General features: G+C 38.9%; 1 protein-coding gene across 7 annotated transcripts in view; it reads right to left on the reverse strand.

The window, feature by feature from the left end:
• Positions 1-367: 367 nt before the first annotated feature.
• The window catches only part of LOC145450040 (uncharacterized), a 47,521-nt gene continuing 21,300 nt past the window's right edge, over positions 368-26,588 (reverse strand). For 2 of the 7 annotated variants that reach the window (XM_080328499.1, XM_080328506.1), the window contains 9 exons: positions 24,012-24,103; positions 16,319-16,461; positions 13,239-13,424; positions 10,113-10,166; positions 9,102-9,170; positions 5,400-5,519; positions 5,250-5,336; positions 3,518-3,601; positions 368-1,946 (listed from right to left, as the gene is read on the reverse strand). In XM_080328499.1, coding sequence (XP_080184625.1) covers positions 1,894-1,946; positions 3,518-3,601; positions 5,250-5,336; positions 5,400-5,519; positions 9,102-9,170; positions 10,113-10,166; positions 13,239-13,424; positions 16,319-16,461; positions 24,012-24,103 — 888 coding nt within the window. In that variant the 3' untranslated portion in view covers positions 368-1,893. The remainder of the gene's footprint in view (positions 1,947-3,517; positions 3,602-5,249; positions 5,337-5,399; positions 5,520-9,101; positions 9,171-10,112; positions 10,167-13,238; positions 13,425-16,318; positions 16,462-24,011; positions 24,104-26,588) is intronic. The other 5 variants (XM_080328501.1, XM_080328502.1, XM_080328503.1 and 2 more) reach the window with 5 other exon arrangements.

The following is a 26,588-nucleotide window of genomic DNA, read 5'->3' on the forward strand; positions in this document are numbered from 1 at the left end:
CGTTACCAGTCCTACACATTATATACAACGGCATGTTGTGCGTATAATCACATAATATGTATCGATAGTAGATAATTAGTCTTTATAGTTCTGCCTCACGATGCGAAATCGATTCAACATTTGAGGATCGGTGACTATAGGTCAAAACTAATATTTGTCCGCGCACGGGGTCGCAGTCAGGGTCTGGTTTTATGATCATATCTGCGGCAATTTGGAAGATCGTGTTCCAGGGTTTCTTTGATGTGACACACTGCAGCGTATTCACCATACCTATTTCGACAGTATATTTCTAGCACATAGTCGGCGACGAAATCCCCTACAATTCGCTCTATGCCCACCCATACAAAAGCGACGGAACAAGCTACCATTTACAATACATCGAATTTTTAATAGTATCATGCGTCAAATGAAAGGCACACACTCAAATTGGAACATTTTTTTTGTTATTCATGCCACATCACGACCAAAAGTTACACAGCAGTTAATGAAGAAAAAACAAATATACGTAAGATTCCGTGAAACCACGATAAAAATTACATTCACTGGTACGAAACGACTACCATGGCCTTTTCGTAAGTATAGCCTGGGTCATAATTGAAGTTAAACTCACAACTGCTTATCACGCATGAATCCTAGCTGTTCGAGTATTTCTAGCAGCAAAATCAATGTCGTTACGGAAAGGTAACTATCAGGGAGAGCGACAAACAGGGGCTCTTTCATTTTACAGTAGCACACGGACATCAGATGTAGTGATGCATTACACACACAAGCTTACGATTGAAATTACCGCATTGAGCAATGTCAACATTGCTGTCAACAAGCGGACAAGATCTATCCGAATTTTCGGCACAAGTGCTTTCAGAAATAGCAATGATCTGCCAGTCATGGATACTGCCCACATTACAAGCTGCCTCAAATCATGCAGTGCGATACTATTCAACTATCATGAAATCAATCAGTGATATCAAGCTCCAGTAACGGCAAGTGACCGATAATTTCCTATAAGCACCTGCACGCTTCAGTGGATGTGTTTTGATAATGCAAGAATTGGCGACTATACTAAGAAAAATACAAAATGGCAAGGGATGGCAATGGATAGGCAAGGGATGATAATAACACGGAGCAATTGATCAATTCCTCAATGCCGATATCATTTTTTTGTCTCGCATGTAAGTTCCATACGGGTTGAGACAGTGTAAATCTGTATTGTGCCAGTCTGTTTTAAATACCCGTAAAATGGCAGGAAATGAACGAAAAAAATAGCATGGCTCAATACAATTGTAGCAGTGCGGTAAAATTGACATCACATAAATGGACACAGAAAAGGCGAACGCATGAATGTAAGAAATTTCAGTTACTCATAAAAGGTCATGTTCATTTATTGGCAATTAGAGATATAATTAATATTGACATCAGGGAAGCAATGCGCTTAACTTGCAATTCAAATGATTGTTTTCTTCCTGTTGGCAAAAATGGGTTCACTGACGTCATGATGAGCACTATACAATGTACAAAAGCGACGAGAAATAAATGACTACCGAAGGCAAGCAGCTGAATTTTGATATATGTTCCTACTGCCTATACATGTGCCGTGTTATTTACATAGCTTGTCTGTGACATAGGAACGAATTCCGTTCATTAGTTGCAGCTCAGTCACAATATAAAAAGCATTTGATATCACGTACATGTCGGCCTAGGGCCGGATAAGACAAACCTGTGTTATAGCCAAGTATTTGATACAGCTAACACAGCAGAGCACGACAGATTAAAGGGAAAGAATATCAATGATGATTGAAGATTCGGGCAACATAATTGATGACAAGACGTGGTAAAATACATTAAGATGACAGCAAAAGATGTTTCAAAGAAGAGAAACATCAAAATAATGGTTCTCTAAAGTTCAGCGGCTGCTTCGATTTTCTTTCCTTGTATGCCCTTTGTTTCTGCTAAAAATCGAAAAAGAAATTAACTGGGGGGTACAGAACTTCAATATCGCTACAAACAATAGATTCATAGTGCCAACTTTACTACACCCAAATAGTTTCGACTGACTCTCATTCAGAGCAAACATAAGGATATGCTGTTAACCGAATTTGAAATATAGAGAATTTCGTTAGAGAACTGTTGGGTTATTGAAAACATAGCTGTACACCAACTTTGGCTTAATTCCAACCAGTAGAAGCGATTTTCTTGCAGTTGAAAGTTTTGAATTCCTAATTAAAAAACAAACAAAAAATTATTTTCAAAATTTTTCTGGCAACCCCATAAAATTGTTAGGCTATCAGTAGAGATGATGCATACCAAATCTGGCTCAATTCCAACCACTAGAAGCGAAGTTATCGCAGTAGAAAATTTTTTAATTCCACGATTTATAATAAATAATTAAAGAGTTGGCCACCGTAAATACTATTTTATTCTAATCCAAAGCTTATTTTCTTGGTCGCTGCATTACGAGCAGTGTGCGGCTTTAATAGTCTTTATGTTGAGCGAAGCCTGCAGTTTTTCTGAACCTCGCCCTCCCTTGACCGAGTGTTTCGAATTTTTGTCACAAGACCGACTTTAATTAAAATCTTAAATCTCGGTAACATCCTCGGCAAAAATTTAAAGGACGGGTACACCCCTGACTCCAGTATACAAATATTTAGTGTTCTAAATTCTAAACCTGAACCTTCTTTGAATTTCAGTTTTCGGCTTTCTTTTTTGGGCATGCCCGCTAATCCTTTATGGGTGATAGATATGATGAGTCATATAGTACTCGCGAGCACTGAGCACTGTTTTACGAATTAGGGATTTGGAATTGTACATGGAAAGAGTGATTTCTTGCGACTAGTCATACTTTGCCACATTGCCTATATTTTGAATCTTGATTACACATGCCAGGTAAGTAGGCAGCGTAATCGTGACATAATAATGAACAGGCTTTAAAGTAAACGAATTTCCAGTTCATTTAATACAGCCTATGGTTTTAGTCATGGAAAGAGCAAGTTTCATGTTTTGAATTCCAAGCAACCTTTCGCAGGCCGCATTTGGCCCGCGGGCCGCACTTTGCCCAGGTCTGATGTAAGTGAATCAGAGTGTATGAAAAGTAATTAAACAAGATCAAAAATCAATAACAAATATCAGTATTACAAAAGAAATGAACATGAATACAGACTGTTGCACTGTGTTGCAGAGTCCACTGATTCACAGACTCTCGACTGCTACAGGTAGTTTTTGATTCCCAAGGTTGGCATTACTCAGGATACAGTTGTAAATGTAAGTCTAAACATTCGCCATGTGTCATAGTGGATTCAAGTTGGCTAAATTTGTGATTCTTTTTCAGGGTGAAATCGAAGAACATTTATTTTCGTTGACAACGTTTTGGTGTTAACAAAATCATTAGACAGACATAATTGCAAACGCCGGTAAAGCAAGGAATAGAACAGGATACTGTTCTATTACATCCCACCACTCGAAGCCCAAGCATTTTGAAAAACAAATATATGTTACTATGAATTACGGAGATTTGGAAACTTACTCATCGCTTCCCTGGCATAAAGTCCAGTGACAAGAAGCATGGAACAACTGCCGATTGCACCAATAATGGTTGCAGCAACACATGCTGAAAAAATAGGAATAATTTGAGTCTTATGGAAAGAATACTAGTCTAAAGGTTGCCTCGTATCAGATATCACAAAGCTATTCACTGCATCAGGGTTTCTACACATAAATTTCGCTAAGAGGAGCTTAGAATTACCGATCTAGTCTAATCTAGCAGAAGTATATTCAAACTGTAAGTGAGGTTATCGTCATTGTAGGGAAGTAACACAGTTTTCGACTTCCAATTGGTTTTATATGATGGGAAATTGGTTCAAACAGCTTTTGTATGCTGAAGGTTCCTACTCCTGTTCTAGTGAATCCTCAGAAAATTGTTGCCCAAAAATTAGAAGTCCTGAAAGTCATGTCCAACTTCTTAGCAAATGCAAAATCGAATCATTTTCAGCCAGGAATAGGCAATCTGGTCGGCAGTTACCGAGAGATGGTTGCTGCATATCACTTGAAATGCATTTTATGCACTCCGACTTCTTGCCGTAAAACCTTGGCGCAGTTATTAACAGACAAGAGGAAGGAAATTTTGTTTTGAAAGTGAGGCTTTGTAGATCAGTGGATGCATCAACTTCTTGTAAGTAGCACCAGTGCAAGTAGCCAATTCTTGCCAGTGCAGCTGTGTCCCAGATATTGGTCTTTTTAATGTTTAATGACATTCTTTTAATTTTAATATGGTTACAAGAGTTTTTTCAATATTCTTGTGACTGCGGTTTTATTTTCTTTATGGCTCATCATTCGCCACTTAAAATGCTCTGGAGTACATGTGCATCCATTTCTTGAGTGATGCGGTGACAGTATAGAATGTAACATGGAATGGCAAGACCGATTTTACGGCTTCGTTCTGCTTCGCTGGTGCTATATTCAGAATTGTTTTGCGTAAGCGACAGTAGGATTTCTGGCAATCCGAAAGTTATCTTCCAGAGCGCAGAATTTACTGAATCTGGTCTTGATCGAAAGCTACTGTCGCCTCCGATTTCGAAAATATAAATTTAAATATGAACAGGCACTTATCCACTTAGAACCCCCCTCCAAGTCTGAAATATCGGCATTGTCCGAACAATCGAAGAGCCACAACGGGTCATTGTTTTGCGGTTTACCAATTGTTCTGAACAATGCACATTTCAGATGTTGAGGATGATTTTTCGTCAAGGTCTGGAGCCTGACCATATTTTAATTTATATTTTTGGAATCAATGCCACAGTAGCTTTCGATCAAGACCAGATTCTCTGGAAGATAACTTTTGGATTGCCAGAAATCCTACAGTCACTTACGCAAAACTATTCTGAATACAGCCTCAGCAAAGCGGTTAACGAAGCTGCAAAATTGGTTGTTGCCATCCCATGTTTATATTCTATAGAGACAGTGACACCAGACACCTGCTGTAACCCGAGCAGTATGTTGTAAAATCACTGCTCAAGTCCACGTTTTGAAAATTGATTGTGAATATTTACACATCTATTGGATAGTATCGATCGAATAGGCCTATGTCTACACGCAACGTTCAAATGATATATTCCAGCATTGCGAGATCAAGTAGCAGAAATATTTGATAGATACTTAATCATTACTAATCAATCTTTTCATTCATTCAACTTTTATATGCCGGTACACAAATATTAGCAATTGCCGTCAAACCTGAAAATACCATAGTATCATATTACCTGTAGACCCAAACAATAATCCAATGGCCAGCACACTTGCAGCCGCAGCAGCTACAAAGCCGAGATAGAACATTTTTGAAGCAGGTTCTGGATGAAATAAAGTCGCAAAATGTTATCGACTATATTCGTGTCGTAACTGAAAGTGTTTACCTTTTTTGAAGCGCCACATTTTCTTCATGGCACATGCAACGGTAATGGCAAATATGACAGTCAAAATACATCCGACAATGGTTATCGTGAACGCAGCTTTCGAGCAACCATCAAGTTTTTCTGGATATGAAGATTGTAAAATAACAGTACAAATTCATAAGCATTCTTGGTAGATTGAAACACACACAAAAAAAGAGTAAAATTGGCTGTTTCCATTGCAGAACGAAAGTGTAAAAATCTCCACAGAACTGCAACAAGCCCTCCCGTAATTTGCCATCTAGATGAGTTGAGTAAAATTTGAGTGCACGGCTTGCCTTGGTTAACATCATGCTGAGAAGTTATCTTTCAAGATATATTAGGAGATAGAAGTTGAATGAACAGATTATTACTAGTGTCGACATGATTTTTTTTCTGTGGGTATGGACGTATGGTACAGCTCAGATGTTATGCAAAATGGGCTGGTGTTTAAAGAAATCGAAACACAGTCTTTCTGAAACGCCCATTCCATCTCCAATATTTATAACTAAGCAATTGGTATCACGCTGTTGAGCTTGTGCTTCGACCAAACAATACGATGATACTTTCCAAGGTGAAGCCTTGCATTTCTGAACTGATATCTGAAAGGTAACACCAGGAGTCACATTGCAATAAATATTCAATATAAGGTTTTTCTTATGTGTAAAAATTCCAAGACTGCGATGATGCATTGTTCATTTTGTCCACTGGTGATCCATAGTAACGTATCAGATGTGTCTATAGATGTGTTTCATGTCTCAGCTGTAATTCTGGGTTCTGCAAAGGCTTGCATATTAGCGTAAGTGTACCGGAGGTTATTAAAGGTTAAAAGCCACTGTTCTAAGTTGATACATCACTTCACAACATGTTTGCATTTCCCAATGAAGGTTCTTGTGGTCCATCGCAGATGTTTTCCGAAATTCATTTCGGAGTGCAGTGTTACGTCCACAAATGTAGATGTGCTCAGTAATGAAGTGCTTCTACTTTTTCAAGTTCTTCAAGTAGATTTCGCCAACTAGCACTACTTCCTTAAGGAATTGTGATTTGATACTACTTCTACTGGACAGTTTTCGGTTTTTAGGCAAAACTAGGCCTAAACCCCTTACTTTTTTCCTTCAAATATGTAAGTGTCTTAAACACGGGGCTTGAAAGACTCATTTTATAATGCTACTACTTGTATTGACGTCTGAAAAAAAATTGTATGTATTGAGTATATGTGAAGAAGAATTCTGTACGACCACAAGGAAACCAGGACTTTCTCAAGTTAGTAGGCAGTTAAAGCCTACAATATTTAGTTAGCTATACACCTGATACAGATTAACCTAGAAAAGCTCCTAAACCCGCATTAGCAAACCAAGGCAGCATCAATTTATTAGGGTACGGAGCTCCCAAGTATCATGAGATTGTTGTGCATTTGTATGCAAAATCGAGTGATTGACTTCTCCTGCTGTGTGGATATGATATTCGGGCGCTTCTAACCCTAATAAATTGATACTACCTTGGTTATTCTCGCTAATTGATGACACTAATAATACCAATTGCTTGAGTTGATGACAAGAAATTTGCTAAAAAATATCAGAGATATAATAGGCATTTTAAACGGAGAGGGTTCCGAGTTTGAAATGGGAGTTGTAAAGACCTGCCTCTCGCTCCACCACTGGGTTTATTGAATGTGTAAGTTTACAACCCCAGGAAGTAGAAATTGACCCTGCTCTGGTTATTCTGCTAGTTGACCTCTGCTCTCTAGTCTCACAACCCAACATTTTCAGCATGTGAATTTGTGTGAAATAAAATGCAAGCAAACCATCAACACTTACTATTTTACCAGGCAAAAATAGGAATAGAAAGCATTAGCTATAGGTATCACCCGCTGAACACAGCTTAGTTCCCACTATTAGTATGTATTTTGGTTGGATGGAAATTAAAGACTCTCTCACTCTCTCTCTCTCCGTAGGGTTCCTTCAACTTTCTTGCAATGCAACACTAGTACAGAAGAAATTTTTGCATAACTTCACAGTAAATACCACTAGGAGTACATACAGCCGAAATAAAAGGGAGGGGTTTGACAATTTTTACCAAGGTAGAAGCTGTGCTCCCAATTAGTGAGTTCGCGATCACACGCTTTCACCAATACCCGCCCGCATCATATTGCAATACATCAGGATATAATCAATCACTCCATTCCGAGTACAAATGTTTACGCGACCTGGCGAACTATTATCACAAATCAAAAACGTCCAACCTGTCCCGGAATCTGTTTTATATTGTATTCATTTTCTAGTGGTTCGTAAGAGAATTCTTATAGATTGTTTTTTATCATAAAACATAATTGAAGGGGCCAGCGCCATCAGTCTTACACAACTTGTGGCCCTTCGGCCAAAATGGGTTGACATCCCTGGTCTAATTGGACATCTAGTATTGTCTAGTTATCCAAATCTGATTTAGAGCAGCGAAGTGCCGCTTCGACATCGGTGGTCAACAGCCGTAAGCATGCGTTATTTTTTGCGATTCATACAAGATCTGGGAAAATGCTTTCACAGATGTGTTACCGTCTTACCGAATACGGAGCATACTTTCTGCGGAAAATCTAATTGATGGAAAAATTTGCTCTTAGTTTTCCTACCGGCTGTACTTGTCAAACCAAAGTGCTAGACAGCTCTTAGTTGTAATTGCTATCGGGCCGCAATACTAAAATCTGTATGCGGGCTTAATCTTTGAAGCAACGATGTCACCCCTAGCACCATCAAGCAAATATCTTTGGCACCATTTACGACACCGGGCAACGGGGCTTGTTCACACCGCTGTCTCTACACTTCTTAAACTTTCCTTCTCCATCCTATTCAGTTCAGGGCCTGATCAAGGGTTGTTCAAAAATCACTTCTTTAAATTTGACTGACTATTCGATAAAATTGGTAGGTTGGCTGAAAAAACGCTGCACACCAAATTTGGATCAATTCCATCATGTAGCAGCGAAGCTACAGGAGTTAGAAAACATTAAATTTAATATAAGTTTAAGCAAAGTTATTGATGCTCAAGATTTAGGATTTGATATAACAGCACTTACGGCGGGAAGATCTATAATAAAACAATCAAAGCATTTGACACCGTGAATAATATATTTTCCAATTTTAAAATTTTGTGCTTCAATAACTCCGACTCTACTAGTTTGAATGGAGCCAAAATTATTGAAAATTGTGTTTTTAGACAAAGTAACAATGTTAGGGGGTTGAAAGTGAAATTTGAAAAAAATTAATAATATCTAACTCCTGGAGCCTGCTGTTACACGTTGGAATTGGAGCCAAATTTGGTGTGAAGCGTTTTCCTAGCCAACCTAATAATCTTATCGAATAGCCATTAAAATTTGATCAAAAAATTTATTTTTTAACAGCCCTACTGCTCATGCTTGTTTGGGTTCCATTAGAATCTAAGAAAGTTATTTCTTATGTATTTCTTTCAAGCAAAGGTATTTGCGAAAAGTGAAGTTTCCTAAAGTTTTGGTATTTTGGTTAAATATACGCTCAATATTCGGTACCAAATCTGATAAGAATTACAGATGGAGCTCAATTTCATGCTGGACATTTAATAAAATTCTAATTGTAATAAATAAATGAAAGTAGTTTTCCCGTGTCACACAAAATCAGCATGCGGGCCCCATGCCCCCGGGATCACCCTGTCCCGGGTATATACCTGTACTTGGTAGAGTGATAGATGGGCTTGTGCTGGTACTGGAATTTGCCTGACTGGTGGTCGACGACTCTTAACAAATTCAAATTGATTTAATATGGTGATTTCAATCTGATAGAACGAGATTTGGAGAGTTAATGTTTATCTATCCGTAATGGCTAATAGAAAAATGTAAAACTTTTTCCACGCATTTGAGGAAAGGGCAAGGTGCACACTGATATTTCTTTCACTTGTAACGTCGGAGCACTCTTCGATTCGAAACAGTAGCAAATCAATAAGAAATATTTGTGAATCTTGTAATTAGGTGTAAAACAGATGAGCTGTTCTGCTTTGATACTCTTGGACAGCTACCTATCGTAAAACCTATTACATTTCCTTGGCAGACACTCAAATGTCAATCTTTACAATTTATAGTACACTGCAGAGATTAGTTTGGGATCTGTCACATAACTTGTCTAATTTTGTAATATAGATGAGTAGTCGGCAACCTTTTTTAGACGCGACCCTAATTCAAAGGAAAATTAACTCGCAAGACCGCAATTTGTCTTCCAATCCAGAGAAAAGCATTCAAAGGAATCCTGAAACTCAATAGTTGGATTACGTAAGTACAATTGTAGAGAAATGTAACTACACAAAAGTATTCAAAAATGACTGTTTTTTAATAAGTTTTTATCAACATATGACCTTGAGTTCACCAACACAAATTCTAACTGTTTAATATGCATTGTTAATGCTAGCTTTCCACCAGTTACACTAGCCGCGACCTGACTTCTCAGAAGCTCTACAGTATCTCATGCTCTGCTTAAAATATATCTATATATTATAGTTATATATTTACGAATCCAATTTTAATTGAATCGTACTCCCAATCATGAGCCTCAGAACGCGCCAGCGCCTTGAAAAGTAAAACGTCATAGGCTTGTACGTTGACCAATGTTGGCTATCGGTAATTGACTCATGCGAACATAAAGTGATAACTAGATAGGATGTAAACAAGTAATTAGGCCAATATACCTGATGATTCTTTATCTGTTGAAGTGACTAACATGGTTGCAGTAGTTGTTAACTCTAAATGATAATGAAGAATTTATTTAAAATAATAAAATATATGAATAGCCAGACCACACAAAAAAATTGATAGCAGTTGTTTACCTGACCGTCAGAAGCAGAAAATCTACCGCATTAAAATCACGGGTGACAGCAGGAGTAAAGAAGAAGAAGCTAACTATCTATGATCAGGAAAAATGTGTCATCCCTCAACTCCTATAATATTCAGGACACGTTCAGCAAAAATTATCAACTATAAATCTTGATTCCACATGATAGAATTAGGAATTTTAATATGAATGCAGTCATTACTAACTCAGCTCACCAAACTATGGTAACTGATTATAAGAACTGAATTCACAACACTAACTGTTGCAGTAGCGAGAATCGCCAGATCACTAATTACTCGTAGATAATTGAAATAACAGTTCTCTTCAGTTACGTGTTACTTCTCACCTACGCTTCTTAATATTTGGGTATATATTTCGCAAATTTGCATACTGATTATGATGATAATGTGATGTTCAGTGTTGTAAAAAAAGAACTAGTATTTTCAAATTTTACTGTCTAGTTAATAAAATTGTTAGATTGTTTAAAAACACTACACATCGAATTTGGCTCCATTTCAACCTGTAGGAGCGGAACGGTAGGAGTAAAAATTTGAATAATTTCCAAACAATAAATTTTTGTTTCAAAGTCCTGTCCTATGAAATTGTTCATGGTCTAAAAGACGATGCATATCAAAGTTATCTCAATTCTAACACGTAGACGGGAAGTTTTTGAAGTAACATACCTAAATGATAATCTCACACCGTCAATACTATTTTTTCTAACTACTAACTAATGTGCTATGAAACTATAGGTTACTCTTCCAACACCATTTTCTGAATTTAGGTGGAAAACAAACAATCGACTCTCAGATGACATGTAGACTTTCGCCCCATGGTTGAGGCCTTCGATTGTTATGATTTCCTGCTATTTGTGATAATCTCATTTTTGTGGGTTCAGGTCTTGTATACACAGACTTGGAGAAATGAGGAAGTTAAAAGCTCAGTTAACTCATAAATGATGCGATGTTGTTGGAATTCGCATTAAAATACACAAGCTATTTCTTCCTCTATTCAAGGGTTTACTACATTAGTAGGTGCTATCACAGCAGAGCAACTTATTTTTTAGTATAACTTGCCATTGCCAAATGGATTTAATGTTTGTTTGTTTTTCATCAAATCAACACAGAACACCACATTGGATTTTATGGTGTCAACGTAACAAGTGTAGCTGATGTTTTGGCGACCAGCTCAGCTATGTTTGGCTGCGTTTGGTCAACGCAACCCTAATATCGTGAATCACATTCAACAAGTTCAAACTAACATTCAACCTCAGAAAACGCTGGTCTTGGCCTTCATAGGGTGATCTTTTGATCAAACTAACCTCTGGGTGACGAAGCCTTCATACACCTCTTACCAGCACTGGTCATTTCATCACTATCCTTCATACATCTGATTCAAAACGGCATTCACAAACAAGCCAAAATAGCTACCAACTGTACTATAAATCGAGAAATGCAGTGACACTAAATCACGTGAAGCTCGACTAAAATCTCGATTGGAATGACTCTTTCCTAAAATACTTTACATTGATTACCGAAATAATTTTGGGCCATATTCTAGTTTGGTTCTGACAAGTTGCCATAAATTCAAAATTCCAAAAATCTCTGAACCATGTGAATTTTTGTAAGGTCATAAAAAAATTATCTCGTGGACAGCGGACCCCAGACTGCCAACCACTGGCTTAAGAGTAACAAAATAAGGGTGTCAGCCGTCAATTTTATACTGAAGGTAGGTTCCGGCGTTCCGATTGGGAGCTTTACTTCATTTGCAATTCCAAGAGTTCGAAGACAAAAACATTATGACGGCTGTTATAACTTCTGTATGATGAGCATAGCGAAGGTTGTAGTATCAAAAAGTCAAAGGAAGAAAAGCACTTATTCAAATATACCATCATCCATTGCACCTGTTCATAACAGTTAAGCTTGCCAATGTGAACCCACCACAAAACATAGGATTATAATGAAGGTAGCTAACATCGCTAAAACATTTTGATCCGAATTCTACATCGTATGTTTTCCTTGCCATCACTGTTTGAACTTCATGCTGAATGTAAACACCCCACATCAATCAATACTCATCAGGTTGACGAGGGATGCACACAAATCAGAAATTTGGAACCATATTTTAATCTTAAAGGTAATTGAATTAATGCGTGACTTACACCAAAATAATCTGCGTCATCTCAATTAAACCAGTGGAATTTGTTAGTTCATAATTGAAAAAAACTGCACATAGGAAGAGGCACCTGGAGTCATCTCTCTACTCGAATTAGTTGGTGACCCTCCTTACTGCAAAGAAGGGTCCATTTGCAAATGATTTCATGTCAAACCAACCCCATGGTCATCCATTGGGTCTCAGGTTTACAAGTAAATTTAGGCATCAGTCTGGTATCTAGCGCTTTTTGCAGCACAATTAATTTTGTCAAAATTGAATCCCTGATCGAAAAGTCACTGAATTTTCAAAGGTGGAAATTTGGTGCTCACCCAGTTATGAAGTTTAATTACTTTGACATTGCACGGGACAGTAACGGCCATAAAACAGGATAGCTATGTCATCAAGACATATTTAAAGTGTTAAATATTAAAATGGAACAAGCTCTTGATGCTGAATTGAAAATCATTTCCCCAATCAAATAGTGCCATGGGTCAAAACCAGGTTTGCCGAACAATAGTTTTCAAAATCAGTCAATTTAATTTCATCTTTCTCACATAACTTTTTATGAAAATTGGAAAGCAACATATCATATGAAAACTGGCTTCAAAGGGTAGCAACCAAGAAGATTTTAACCATTAATATTTGATTCCAAGTTGGTCTAAATTAAGTAAAGTAAGTAAAGTAAGTACCGATGATATGAAATACATAATTAGATTTTTCAACTTAGCTATCAAGATAGGAGTCAAACAAAATGCTATTATGCAGTTGCAGATTGAATACCGTCACAGTATGGGACCATAGTTTCATTTTCCTGAAAAAGGTAATATACCTGGTGCACAAATCGTCTCCTCAGTATTCCACAATGCATTGGCGGTGCATCTAAACTTTGTCGAAGATGAAACTGAAGAGATGTATTTGTATCTTGCAGGACAGGCGAATTGACACTCGCAGTTATATCCGCAAGTATCATTGTTACAAATTGTAGAAGTTGCAACACCAATCGTCTCTGAACATTCTACAGAAAGAGAAAATAATCATCTAGAACAGTGGTTCTTTTTGATCTTGCAGAGTAATAAAACATCAAAACACGTGCTGCCGACAGATGAACCTTAGAAATAAATATGGGACACTTCATTTATAACTACTTTTTTGATAATAATAAGATCTTGGTTGCTTTCACACCTTATTTAACGTCCACTTGCAAAGTAATAATTATATTTATTACACGAGCTTTCGGAGCGCCGCTCCTTCATCAGGTGTTAAAGTGAAAATAACGCAAAAGATTTTGAATTCAAACATATACGCATATTGTGACATCATAGACAAAAGTACTTTCAGATCAGAAAAATGTGTACATTTATGACGTCATGAACAGTAAAATCGAAGTTCGTATTTCAAACGGCTACAATAAGTTGTGGCACTGAAAATGAGATTTGATAGAGTATTTACAGTGATTGAATGTACACCAGCGGAATATATCAACTGAAGCTTCGCATGGTGTAATGTGACATGCAGCCTCGATCTATATTTAGCCCTTGATGGAACGTGTTAAATAGGTCGATGTATTTTTGTTCTGTGGCCTTGCGCATGATTGAGTTCTCGATGTTCCCGGCTAACACGTTAATAATCATATCATTTTCTGAGTGTCCTGCTGAAGTAAAGTGCTCATCGACAGGCCTCGATCTGTTGCATTTAGAAATATCGTTTCGATGACCATTTATTCTCTTATGAAGTGGTTGACCAGTTTCTCCAACGTACCAGGCATTGCCACATCCATTTCGGCAACGAATTAAATATATCAAGTTATTGGACTTGCATGTGTAGTGGCCATTGGTCTTGTGCTTGGTTTGCCCTCTGCAAATCACGATGCACTGATATCGAGAATCGCACATGTCTTACACGATGCTTGTCCGCAATTTTCTAGGCCGTTTTTATGTCTTGAACGAGGTAGCCTGCTGTTCACCAAGATGCTCCGCAAGTTTCGTGGCTGTCGGATGGCAAGGAGAGGCCTTTTTGAAAATACCTTTTACATTTTGGATCATTTTCCAATATCCATTGCTGTTTCCGTAAAATACTGCGGATCTTTTCTGCTCCAGGAAAATATGTAGTAACCAGAGGCACTATGCGGTCTTTTTTATCGTCGTCATTATTATTATTGGTACTGCAATTGAGAAGTTCTTCGCGTGGAACGTTGATGGCCTTGTCGATTTGACTTTTTATCAGATGTTGATCATAGCCTGATTTTATTAGTTCATCCGTTAAAACTTGCAGATGATTATCCCTGTCGTCTTATTTTGAACAAATTCTATGTATTCGGAGAGCTTTGCTGTATATTATGCCTTTTTTACAATGCATCGGATGAAAACTGTGAAAGTTCAAAATTTTACCGGAGTCAGTTGGTTTGCGTGATACGTGGTTTTGTTTAAGTTTAGGCACGGTGGACTGCCATTAAAAACGCTAACTAGATTTTGATTGTTCACTTTCATTTAAAAGAAATGCGACTTTGCTGTTCATAAGTCCTATCATGCCAAATGTCGCTAAATTGTATTGTAAAAATTTACCGAATTTTGTTCAGAAAAGTCTTGCATATAGGTTGTTACTTTTGTTATTCATTCATATGCGAAATTGTGTGATTGCAACAATCTGATTCGTTATAGTAAGAGTTCATATGTATATGAATATGTATTCACGAGAGATCACGGACTCGCTAATTGACAGCATGGTCGGACTCGTTCCAGATAAAATGAAGGATTTCTTTCTGTTCAAGTTATAATAGCGTACGAAAGCGTATCTTATGGCAGCTTATATCTAGGCCTACCATACGCATAAGTTCGTCAACTCCAGGAAGTTTATCAGACCCATGCATTATTTGGCATTTACACATGTAAATTGATGCTACCTCGCTACATTTGGAAAACTTTCAAACCCTTCCTATTTTTCCGTCAGTTTACATATACATTTTGCGAAGGCGCAACATTGCGTTTACGGTTACCAGCTCTCTGCTCATTAATTTTATTGCGTACTGTTCAATTCTGGGGGTCTTGAAACTTTCACCAAGAGCAAGCCTTTACAAAAAAAAGTCTCACCAAATTTTATTGGAGAGAGCAATTTCAAAGGGTGCAAGGAAATATAGATTTCAGGTCATGGGGAATGAAAAAAAGGCTGGGAACCAACATTCTAATTTGACAATACCTTTGTTTTCTGTAATTTTGTAGCTGATTTCGCTGCTTGCCGTGCGTTAGCACACGAGATTTACATGCTATGAGATTCTGTTGGGATTTGCAAATAACCCTAATGTTGTCCAAAATTTGGAAAATGTTACAAATCTGCCGTTGTAATGTCTTATTTTATAGATTATTGATATTAAACGACACTGAGCCTAAAAGAAACTCACAGGAAGGCCGTTAAGGTTCCGTGCAAAGCGTTCGAAAGTAGCTGCCGAAGAATGGGCGTGCCACCGACGATGGAACGGCGAGTTCACCACAGTTCACCACAGATGAGAGATTCGCTTATTAACAGCACTTCCGGACTCATCGACAAGCTTATCATAGGCGTTTAATCGTCAGCTCGAGGAGATTGTATAATCGGCACTTACGTATGTACTTAACCCTAATGAATTGATGCTATATTAGTTGATTCGAAACCGAAACCAGTCCCTTTTATTTCAAAACCCTCTCCTTATTTTTTGGCTGGTTACGCGCCTGCGAGCGCCCACTTTGAGAAGCATTGATTTAACCTGATAAATCGGTTAGAACTTGGAACATCATTTTCGAAGCATGCTCCTTTTTTGAAAAATACCCATTTTTCCCTCGGCTGGCGATGCGCCTGCATGTGAAAATACCTTTATTCAGGCAGCACTTTTTCTACAATACAGCAAACTAATGTAATAAAATACACACAATCACTCACCCTCGACTTTCAAAGTCTTTGTCTGCGTGTATGGAACTGTATCCACTATCACCTGGGTAATTGCTGTCAATTGATCATAGTCTTCAGGCAAATAATCGAAATACCAAGTGTAATTCCTTGAAAAGTCTTTCCTAGCGCCTTGGCTGAAAATTGAAATGTTTAAATAACTATACAAAACTAATATATTGATGCACAATGTACATGAAGTAAGCAATGAACCTTTCAAGATTATCGAGTTGTTTCTAGATAAGATGTCGAATATCATTATTTTCAACCGTGCAAATTACCTGCGTTTATAAAGTTTAGAACATTCTTGATGGATCACAATATCCTATTCATTTCAGCAAGCCGATATATCTAGATTTTGATGAAACTATCGTATTGCCGCATGGGTGTGTGCAGAGGAAATCGTAGACATTATAAAGTCCACAGGGTTATTTATGTGTGTCAATTCAACTTGGTTACCTGTAGTTAAAACAATGATATAAAGTCTCGAGTAGGCTACATCAATGTTGAAACATTATCCGTTGCCAAGACATGGATACAAACTGTTCTCAAATGCTAACAAACAATTTTAGATGTGCTGAAGACACTTTTGTAATTTTCCACGTAATTTTCCATTTTGAAAATAGAGTGCAATGTAACTTAGACACATGAACAACAAACACCAATCTTTGAAATTCACTATAGAGGAAGAGTCCGAGGGCTCACTTTCCTTTTTTGATGTATTGGTAGAAAAGATTATTTCACCATAGTGTTCTATAGTGGCATGGACAGCCAAATTGCATGCTCACCGAGATTTGGTTGCGTCATTGTCGCTGTTTGACCAAAGGCAATTTGCGACGCTCTTTTGACTGGCTTGCCGAACGCTAAATTTGATCAAATTGGTATCAATCGAAAACTATCTTGGTATTTTAAATTTGATTTTCATTCTAGATAACCACCGTCGCTGATTTGTTCACGGGGGAACTCGATAAAATAAAATTTATTTTGATTGACAACGTATATCCCAAATTATGTAATCGAGTATTCCATAGCATTTTATTATCGAGATGACAGATTTCGCATACTCGGAAAGGGTCGCTCACACTTTCATTTGTGTGCCTTGGAGTCGACTTTTATCAAAATACACCAGCCAAGGCTGTGTCAACAAAAAGAGTTCGTGTATCATCTAAAAATAGTACATTGAACGCTCTCGTATTCGACATTTTGTGACGTCATATTTTGTGTTACGATTGTTGATATACGATGTTCTTTCGAATTCTCTACTAGTTGCTGACGATTACCCCTGACGAGTGTCAGCCGAAAATATTCGGGTTCATTTCAATATGAATATACTATTCAATTGTATATTGAAGTTCTGTACCTCAAAGAAGCTGTTCAAATATTCCATAGCAATGAAAATTTAGGAATTTAAACAGAAGATGATATAAGTGCCAGGAGGTGTCCAGTTAATACCGAGAAAACCATTACCGAGAATGCCATTACCTAGCATGAACACCACCGAGAATGGACATTACCGAGAATGGACACTACCGAGAATGTATATTACCGAGTATGGGCATATGCCGAGAACCGAACGTGTATCACGGCTTTGCCACAGTGGTTGTCGATTCTCAGGTATAAATTTCTCTACAACGTCCGTCTCAGTAAGTTAGATATTCGGCATTATCCATTCTCGGTAATGTCTATTCTCGGTAACGGCATTCTCAGTAATGTCCATTCTCGGTATTGGTATAGAACCGTACCAGGAATGGTCTTCCTTGAATGGAATATTTGTAAGAACGGTTTGGCAATCGGATTCAGTCAACAGTGCATTCTTGCAATTACATGCAGCAAGTGCTGTTTACTATGAGGCCTCTAACGATGGAGTCTCGCAAAAATATGCTTCCTGCTCATCAGAAAAGTTATATTGTATATGAATTACAAGGCCACTGTGATAGTCGGTTTATGGGACGGACATCTTTGAGTTTGTCTGAACGGATGAAGCAGCATATGACTAAATCAGTCAGCCAGTCAATCAATGGCTCTTGACTCGTTCGTCAGTGTACGTACAGTATAGAAGTGGCTCAGTGTGGCTGCTGCAACCATGTCACAGCATTCAACTCTTCAATTGGCTAGCATCTTGAAGCTGAAGTGACGCATGCATAATTGTTGCATGCTGAAGTGTCTCAAGCTATTATGTATGTCCACGGACAGTTGTCTTCGCAACATTTAGGGCACATCAATAACAATCGCACAAAATCCGGCGGGCCATTGTTATTAATCAATTTGTTGCATGTTCTTATTCCGTAACCTATAGTCAGGATTGCCGCTTCAGTCTTTTATGAAAATTCTGCACATTTTTGTCTGGGTTACATATATTGCAATCAAGAAATCCGGTGACAATAAATTGCGCGTAGTGCGAAAACAAATTTCAAGATGAATAAATCTATCAAAAATACTCTATTGAAGCGTGAGGTTCTTTTATTGCGAGCGAAGTTAATAACTGCGCCAATACTACAGTGACATGTGTGCATTTAAAAGGTAAAGAATTGGTAATCAAGTAGGGATGGTGTGAACCTCTGAAAGGTTCGGGTTCGTGTGAACGCGAACCTTTCTGAAAGGTTCTGTGTGAACACGAACGTGAACCTCGTGACGTCATATTGCTAATTCCAACCCTATCTTTCAATGAAGTGATAGCCTATATCAGGGGTCACCAACACGCGGCCCGCGGGCCGCATGCGGCCCGTAAGGTCCTATTTTGCGGCCCGCGACCTGATTTGGAAAAATTCCAGAAAAACGCTTAGTAAATCATTTTGAAACGCTGAAATTGATTTCAGTTGAAACATCATGTTGTTGTTGTTCAAAGTAATTTTACTGTGCCCAATATCATTATTCCTCACTAGTTGATACGGCTTCGGCATGGTAATATCATTCCATGGATGAAGAATTTGCTGGTACGAATGGGCATATTGCCTTGACGTGCAATGGCCCACCACTGCCAAGACCGAGACGCTTGAAAAACGACTTCGGGCTCTCCAAAAGACCATGCTTTACGAGGAGATAGTTGTCTAGCAAGTAGGCCTACCGTGTCTAGCTAACCCCATTATTGATTCTTTAATCCAGGGGTGGCCAATCTGCAGCAGTAGAAGGGAAATTATGCGGCTGTCGACAGTCGACACTTTTAATAACTACCTTAAGTTTTCGAAGATACCCCCTATAATGTGAATCTGATCACATTAGCCGAGAAAGGATAAATATTTTATGGCAATACGTGAAACCATACTAATATTTATTGACGAGAATCACTCATGAACATGAAAAATTTTTCGCGCTTGGCGCGAGTACAAAACCGTTTCCTGTGGCACTTTAAAACATAACTACTAACGATTTTGGTGCGCATAGTAAGCCGATATGCGTAAATAAATTAGTTCGGAGTGTACCGGCAATGGACATGAACAGTTTAACGTGGGTATTTGGCCCCAGCTAGTTTATCACGACTAACCACCGGTATGCGGCCGCAGGCTACATGGGTAATCGAAATGCGGCCGTGAATAGCAAAAATGTTGGCCACCACTGTTTTAGCGGCTACAGAGTGTTGTCAGGTATTGTGTACAGCTCATAGTTCAAAATATAAAGAAATTGATGATCATGATACTTTTTGTTGTATTTGTGTTTGTTCAATAAAATATTATTTGTTTTGTGGTGACTATAACCGTCGCCCATGTAATAGACCACAGCATTGTAATAACATAGAATTATCAGACGTGGTTGTTGAACTGCGTTGCCTACTTTTATCTCGATATTGATGTCATGCGGCCCGCGGCCTCTAGGAATTTGGAAAAGTGGCCCGCGACCCATTTTGAGTTGGCGACCCCTGGCCTATATTAATGTACACGATACCTAGCGAAGACTCGGGCCACAGAATGTCGCATTGCTGTAGTAGGCTACATATAGCGTTTTAAACGTCGCTAAATGTATCAACCGCGGTTATCAAAGGATATAATAATCTCATAAAATCAATATATTCCGTCGCTTTGCCAACAATTTCGTCGAGGACTTACCATGAAATATAAGCTTACGCCTCAATGGTCTTAGCCAGACCGGACAATGTGTTCGGAGTCTGAGTATTGCTACATTGATGTTGAGCAGAGTGTAAGACGGGTTTCTATATACTCGCTACTGATACCATAAACAACAAGTTATATAGCAGTAGCCAGCACCTTAATCGAACGAATTTGGTTTTAATGATACAGTAAAGATATGAAGTCAAGATTGACCCCGTACGCCCGATCGATATTTTACATCAGAAAACGATATCAATGTCGTTGATTGGTTGAATAAGCATCATTCGCTGACTATGTATATCGCTCGTGATGTTGTGTGATTGCGGGTCAAGCTCACAGCGGAGAGTCACTAAATATTCAAAACGGAAAGCTGAATATTTCGAGAAATTTTTGGTAACAAAAAACAAGTAAAACTTTTACGGTTGTCATGGTGCATGCTCGTTTAGTGTTGATTTTTTGTGCTGCAAGCGCCATGCATAGACTGACCCGCAGTTGAAATGCAATAAACTTGAACCAAAGATCTTATAATGAAGTGCAAATTACAATTTACCAAAAAGGTTCACAGTGCAGAACCTACCAAGGTTCTGTTGTGAACGCGAACCTCTGAATTTCCGAGGTTCACACACAGAACACGAACGTGAACCTCACGTTCACACCATCCCTATAATCAAGTGAATAATACAATCAATCGAGATGAGCACGCCTTGGAGAGAAGCAGCACTTTATACATTTAATGTTTAAATTACAAAATAATTTTAAGCCCCCTTTTATCTTGCCCACCCCCCTCCCCAGTCTGGATGTTACGACCCTGTTTATTTGGAAGGAATCAAGATAATTATTACTGTTAAAATAGGATGCTGTAGTAGTATGTCAAGCAAGCTTGAAGCACTTGTTAGTGTTCAGTCAAGTATAACTTGTAATGATTCGAGTCGAGTAGGAGACGACTATTTGAGTAATCAGGTCCGATCTACTCACTTCATTTCATAACCTTTCAGCTTTCTCACACCCGAGGTTCAGAGTCCTTGAGCTACTATGCTGATTGTCAACTTTAGATGTATGATGAAGATGCAAAAACTACCGTAATTTTCCAAGTATAATACGCACCCTTAAAATGGCATGCAAATTCTGGGAAAAAGCCTGTACCCATGTATAGTACGCACCCTTCATTTGGAGTGTATGAATACTGAATAGTTATGTTCGAGTATTCGATGTCACTGTTGAACAATCATGACATAACGATCGCTAATCATTGTACAACTAACGGAATTGTCTCTAAACAATAGTAGATAGCAGCCAAAGCCTGCAAGGCCGGCGTCGAGGTAGTTCAGGCCGCGACACGACATCTTGCGCACGAGGCTTATCAGAGATGCGATTGCTCAGGCCAACGGTTATGTTGTGCGTACCAGGGCTGTTGGAGATGCGACTGTAGTGTTTAGGCAAGCGACTACATATTGTGGACATGGCGTGTTATTTATGCGATTGCTCAGGCCTGTTGTTCATGTGATTGCTCAGGCCTGTCGTTGACACGATAAATTAGCGAGGATTGCCGTGCGCGCGTGCAGAAATCGATGACATAATTTCACTCGCGTACAAACAGCAAACCAGCTCAGCAGGAGATCACGGGCCGTTGCGCAGGGCAGACAACTCTCACTAATTGGCAACACGCTTTTCGCTAATTGGCAGCGCGCAGCACTGATAATACAAATTACTGGGTACGATGGCTGAATGTGATGCGCAATTAAAACAAACATGAGGAAAGGTGTGATTTCAAGTTTTATTTCGGGGGAGATTTTTTTCAAGGCTTGTTGTACTAATGCATAATACGTAACCTGATTTTAGGAGATAAAAATCGGTAAAATTTCGCCATTATGCATGGAAAATTACAGTAGTGATATATAAAGTAAGCCCAATCAAAAAAACGCATGACATACTACCAGCCTTGTCAGAAAATAAGCAGATAGAACATAATTTACAGGCGAGGCTAGCTAAGACTCACAATGTTCCCTCTAATTTTTCACGAGTCTGCGCAAACACGCCAACTCACTGCGCAGGCCCGTGGACGACAGTGCGCAACGAGGCCCCCCATGGGCCCCCAGACCCCACTCATGCTGTACGCTTTCTGCTGGTACTTATCATCTACATTGGGTGCCCGTATTGCGACTGTGTCCCCTAAAAGCGAGAAAATTTTTCATGATTCATGATTGAATCGGTCAATATGATCGGGAATTTCAAATATATTGCTATCAATTTTTATCCTCTTTCTGCTCACATAATCAGATTTACTGGTAGAGCTGATTGAGTGAGGTGTGTTGGAAAAGGTAGGCCCTCTAAATAATAATAAAATATCTTCGGGCGTACCCGTTGGTATAACAACTTCGTTACATGATGCCATTTCGTGACCTCATATCTGCTATATCAAAAGTTATTGAAATCGCCTAAACGTACTAAAGTAGAAGACGCACACGATTTCAAATTGGTATTTTATTGGCAAATAATGTTCCCTCGATATGTCAATTGTCTTGTTGTGGGACTCGGATTGCCAGGACAGAAACAGTCGGCGCCAGCCATTTAGGCCCCTATGGACAATTAAACATATGTATAATTGTATATACATCGAAGTTGTGGGTCAGAACAAGGGCAGTTCTTTTAGGCCAAGGTTTTCTCGCTGCTTATCGTTCTGGCGCACTTATCGGAATCGCATGTCACATAGCCAATAACTTCATGTCTTGGTGCTTCGTGGCACGGTAATGGCCGATGCCCAAGTGCTCATTTATATAAATCCCGTGTATTTTTTGTTGGGGAAAGGGTACCCAATAATCAGAATATTTAACAACATTAAATCGCGCAAAGCGCAAAATTTTTCTTTACAAAGTCTAAAACAATACATCATGATTTATGTTAATTGGAAATAATTTTGGGCCCCTTCGAGCTCGGCCCTGCAATCGGGGGGGGGGGGGGGGGGGTTGGGTGCGGCAGTTATGGTCCTGAGTATATCTTACGCACTGTTTATGCCACGTGGAGAATAATATTCGTTAGTTCCTCACATATTAACTTCAAGCTAGCCCGTTGTTATTTATAACTTTGTTACAACTTCTTATTTCGCCATTTCCAGAAAATAATGCGCTATTGAAATGATATCAGTATCGCTCACGCGTGCGAGACCGTACTAAAAGACAAATCTCCTTCATGGGGCGCACGTGATCGCATATTCTCATTTCTTCACGGAGCGCAATATTTAGGCCTACCTTAGTGGGCCGCACTTCTACCTTGGTTTCAGACTTCAGTGATAACACTATTTGCCCGTGGCAATGTTCCCTTCTCATTTTTTCACGAGTATGAGCGTCTGCTTCGTCCCTTGGACAACAGTGCGCAACGACTAAAAAAAACATCACTTCGCATTTGCGCACGTGCGCAGCTTAGAGGGAACATTGAAGACTCATGTGAGATCGTTAAAGCATATTTAGTAATGGAGGTTCTCTGTTTATCCCATCACAGGCTCCTAGCTCTTCTGATATTCCACATTTCTCTGGCAGTCTTCATTCAAAGATAAACAATTGACTCTCAGCACAATTAAATAAGGAGACGTTGAGAAGACTATAAAGCTATGTAGTAAATGCACCAAGACACTCATAGAAAGCATTTACCTGATATTCAAATGATTGAAGGTGTATTGTGCTTCATCAGCTGGTGTTTCGTCAGACCATTTTCTATAGTAATAATACGCCACCCTGAATGCCTGTTAAACACAAGATTGTTAGCAAGATTATTCAACAATCATTGTATTACCGTACTTGAAAGCTCCCTGCATTAAGTCAACATAATCTACTACAATTTATTTGAATTAATCTCTCATGATTGCAATGAGAATTTTGTCATAAGTAGGGCTGGGCAAAATCGAGTACCTGAGTGATTCAATTCTGAATCACGTAATATGCTTCGAGTCGAGTCATTGAGTATCACTCATTATGACGTCATAACATAACGTGATGTGTGAAAGTTTAAATATGTATCCTTCAAGCCACCACGAATAACATAATGCCTGTTACTCATCACATTGAAGATATTTTGGTATTTTTCCGACCATACCGATTTTATTGCACTTAGTGACACTGTTGCGGGACGATCCTGGCTTCGGAAATCTGTTAGTTCCAGCAACTTCGTAGCTTTGTATTATATGTTTCGTATGCTGCGATATGGCCAATCAAGGTTTCAAGGCTTCAACAGTAAAAATTACAGTCAAAACTATAATTCTCGTTGATAAATTTACTTCCAGTGGCGAGGAGCGTATAATTCCAGTACTCGAAAAAATAGTCATCATCACAATTAATACTCGATTCAGATTCGAGTACTCGAATCAATGTGCCCAGTCCTAGTCATAAGCATGGGCACAGAAGAGTAGCTTGCTAACCAGTTGATCGTTGGTATGCGCAACTAATCACCTAATAGTGCTTCTCAACCTTTTTGACCATTAGCCGCACTTTCTTTGCAAATAAGATTTCATCCCCGCAAACCAACCGAAAATTGTTATACCTTAAGGAAATGAAAATACTTATCAATATTACGTTCAGATGTTAAACAAATAGGCTACCGGTTTAGGCCATCAAGGGTCCCATTGAAAAGACAATTCTGTTTCTCGATTTGGTTTCAACTAAAATCTTTTTCGGCTAAATAAGTTGTTCGGTTCCAAGTTCTAAATTTTAGCGCGAGTATTTCTGCAAGTGATAAATGCTTACGGGCAGAAATCGTTTCAAGAGTCCCGAGGCGTCAGTTCGTCAAAAGAATGCAAAACCCACCATGGGCCGAGTTCACTGGTAATCGTGTGTTCGGCTCTTTAGCTCAATCAAATTTGAAGCAATAGTTTTTCAACATTTTAGACCGCGACCCAAGCCCCACACATCAAAAAGAATGCATTTTTAAAATTAGTAAGCTATGATTTTACGTGCATATATGACATAGAGAGCGCACAGACAATTATTCACAAAACCTGTCTGACGCACGTGATTCCAAATCGGGAGAGAGAGAGTCTTTATTTTCATCCAACCAAAATACATAACAACAGACGGCAATGATGTTGGTACTGAAAATAGGCATGTACAGTATTCGGTATTAGATAGGAATGATCGATATGACCTTGAGGGTCAACTAGTCTGATCACACCCGCATCAAACAGGTACACTTGACTCCAAACCAGTGGTTCCCAAACTTTTTTCGGTGTGAGGGCCAAATTTAGAATTTCAGAGTACGGTCGGGGCCGCACGAATACTACGGCTATGAAACGGACCCAAACAGTCATCATGGCTATTTCGGAGTAGTTTTATTGCCCTGACGAGATTTCAAAACTGTACACTGTTTACAGCTACTTATCTGCTGCATTGGGTGTCCGTTGAGTGAATCGGCTTTTCTCGCCTAAACGCGCTAAGCGCGAGAAATTTCTTTAGTTTCATCACTGAATCGGTCAATATGATCGGGAATTACATGTATTGCTATCAATTTTCATCCTGTCTCTGTTCACGTAATCTGATTTACCGGTAGAGCTGAGTGAGGTGTGTTTGAAAAGGTATAGGCCCCCTCACTAGTAATTAAACATCTCCGGGGGTATACCCGTTGGCAGGAACATAACAGCACTTCGTCAGGACCCCGGGCTCCCATAGGGTAATAAACTGACCCCGCATCACGTTGTTCACTTTTGCCACGAAATTAAAGTTGTACTGTTTAGTGAGACAGCGCGACGCGCGAATATTTCGAAAATTCATGATAAAATCGGTGGATAAGATCGGGAATTGCATGGTTGTCCTCGTTGCCCACGTAATCAGATTTACCGGTAGAGCTGAGTGAGAGGTGTCTTTGAAACTGCAGGCCCCGTAAAATTAAATATCTTCGGGCGGGCGGAATCCTAGGTATGACTTCTTTACATGATGTTATTTCGTGACCTCCTGTCTGCTATATCAAAAAATGTAGAATTGCCTAAACCTACCAAACTTAAAGATCACACGATTTCAGATTGGTATTTCTTCACTGGCGTATAATTTTCTTTCCTGCGGGATGGTATTTATCTTGTGAGGTTCAGATTGCCAAGACAAGAACATTCGGCGCCAGTCATTTAGGCGCGTATATCGACAATTAAACCTATATGCATTTTGTATATATAACGAAGTTTTTGGTCAGCATAAAAGCAGTCCTTTACGGTCAAGGCTTTCTCGCTGCCGATCATTCTGACACAC

The sequence above is a fragment of the Botryllus schlosseri genome, chromosome 11 (genome assembly GCF_051294905.1).
Source record: "Botryllus schlosseri isolate E-star chromosome 11, Bs_hap1, whole genome shotgun sequence".
NCBI lineage: Eukaryota > Metazoa > Chordata > Ascidiacea > Stolidobranchia > Styelidae > Botryllus > Botryllus schlosseri.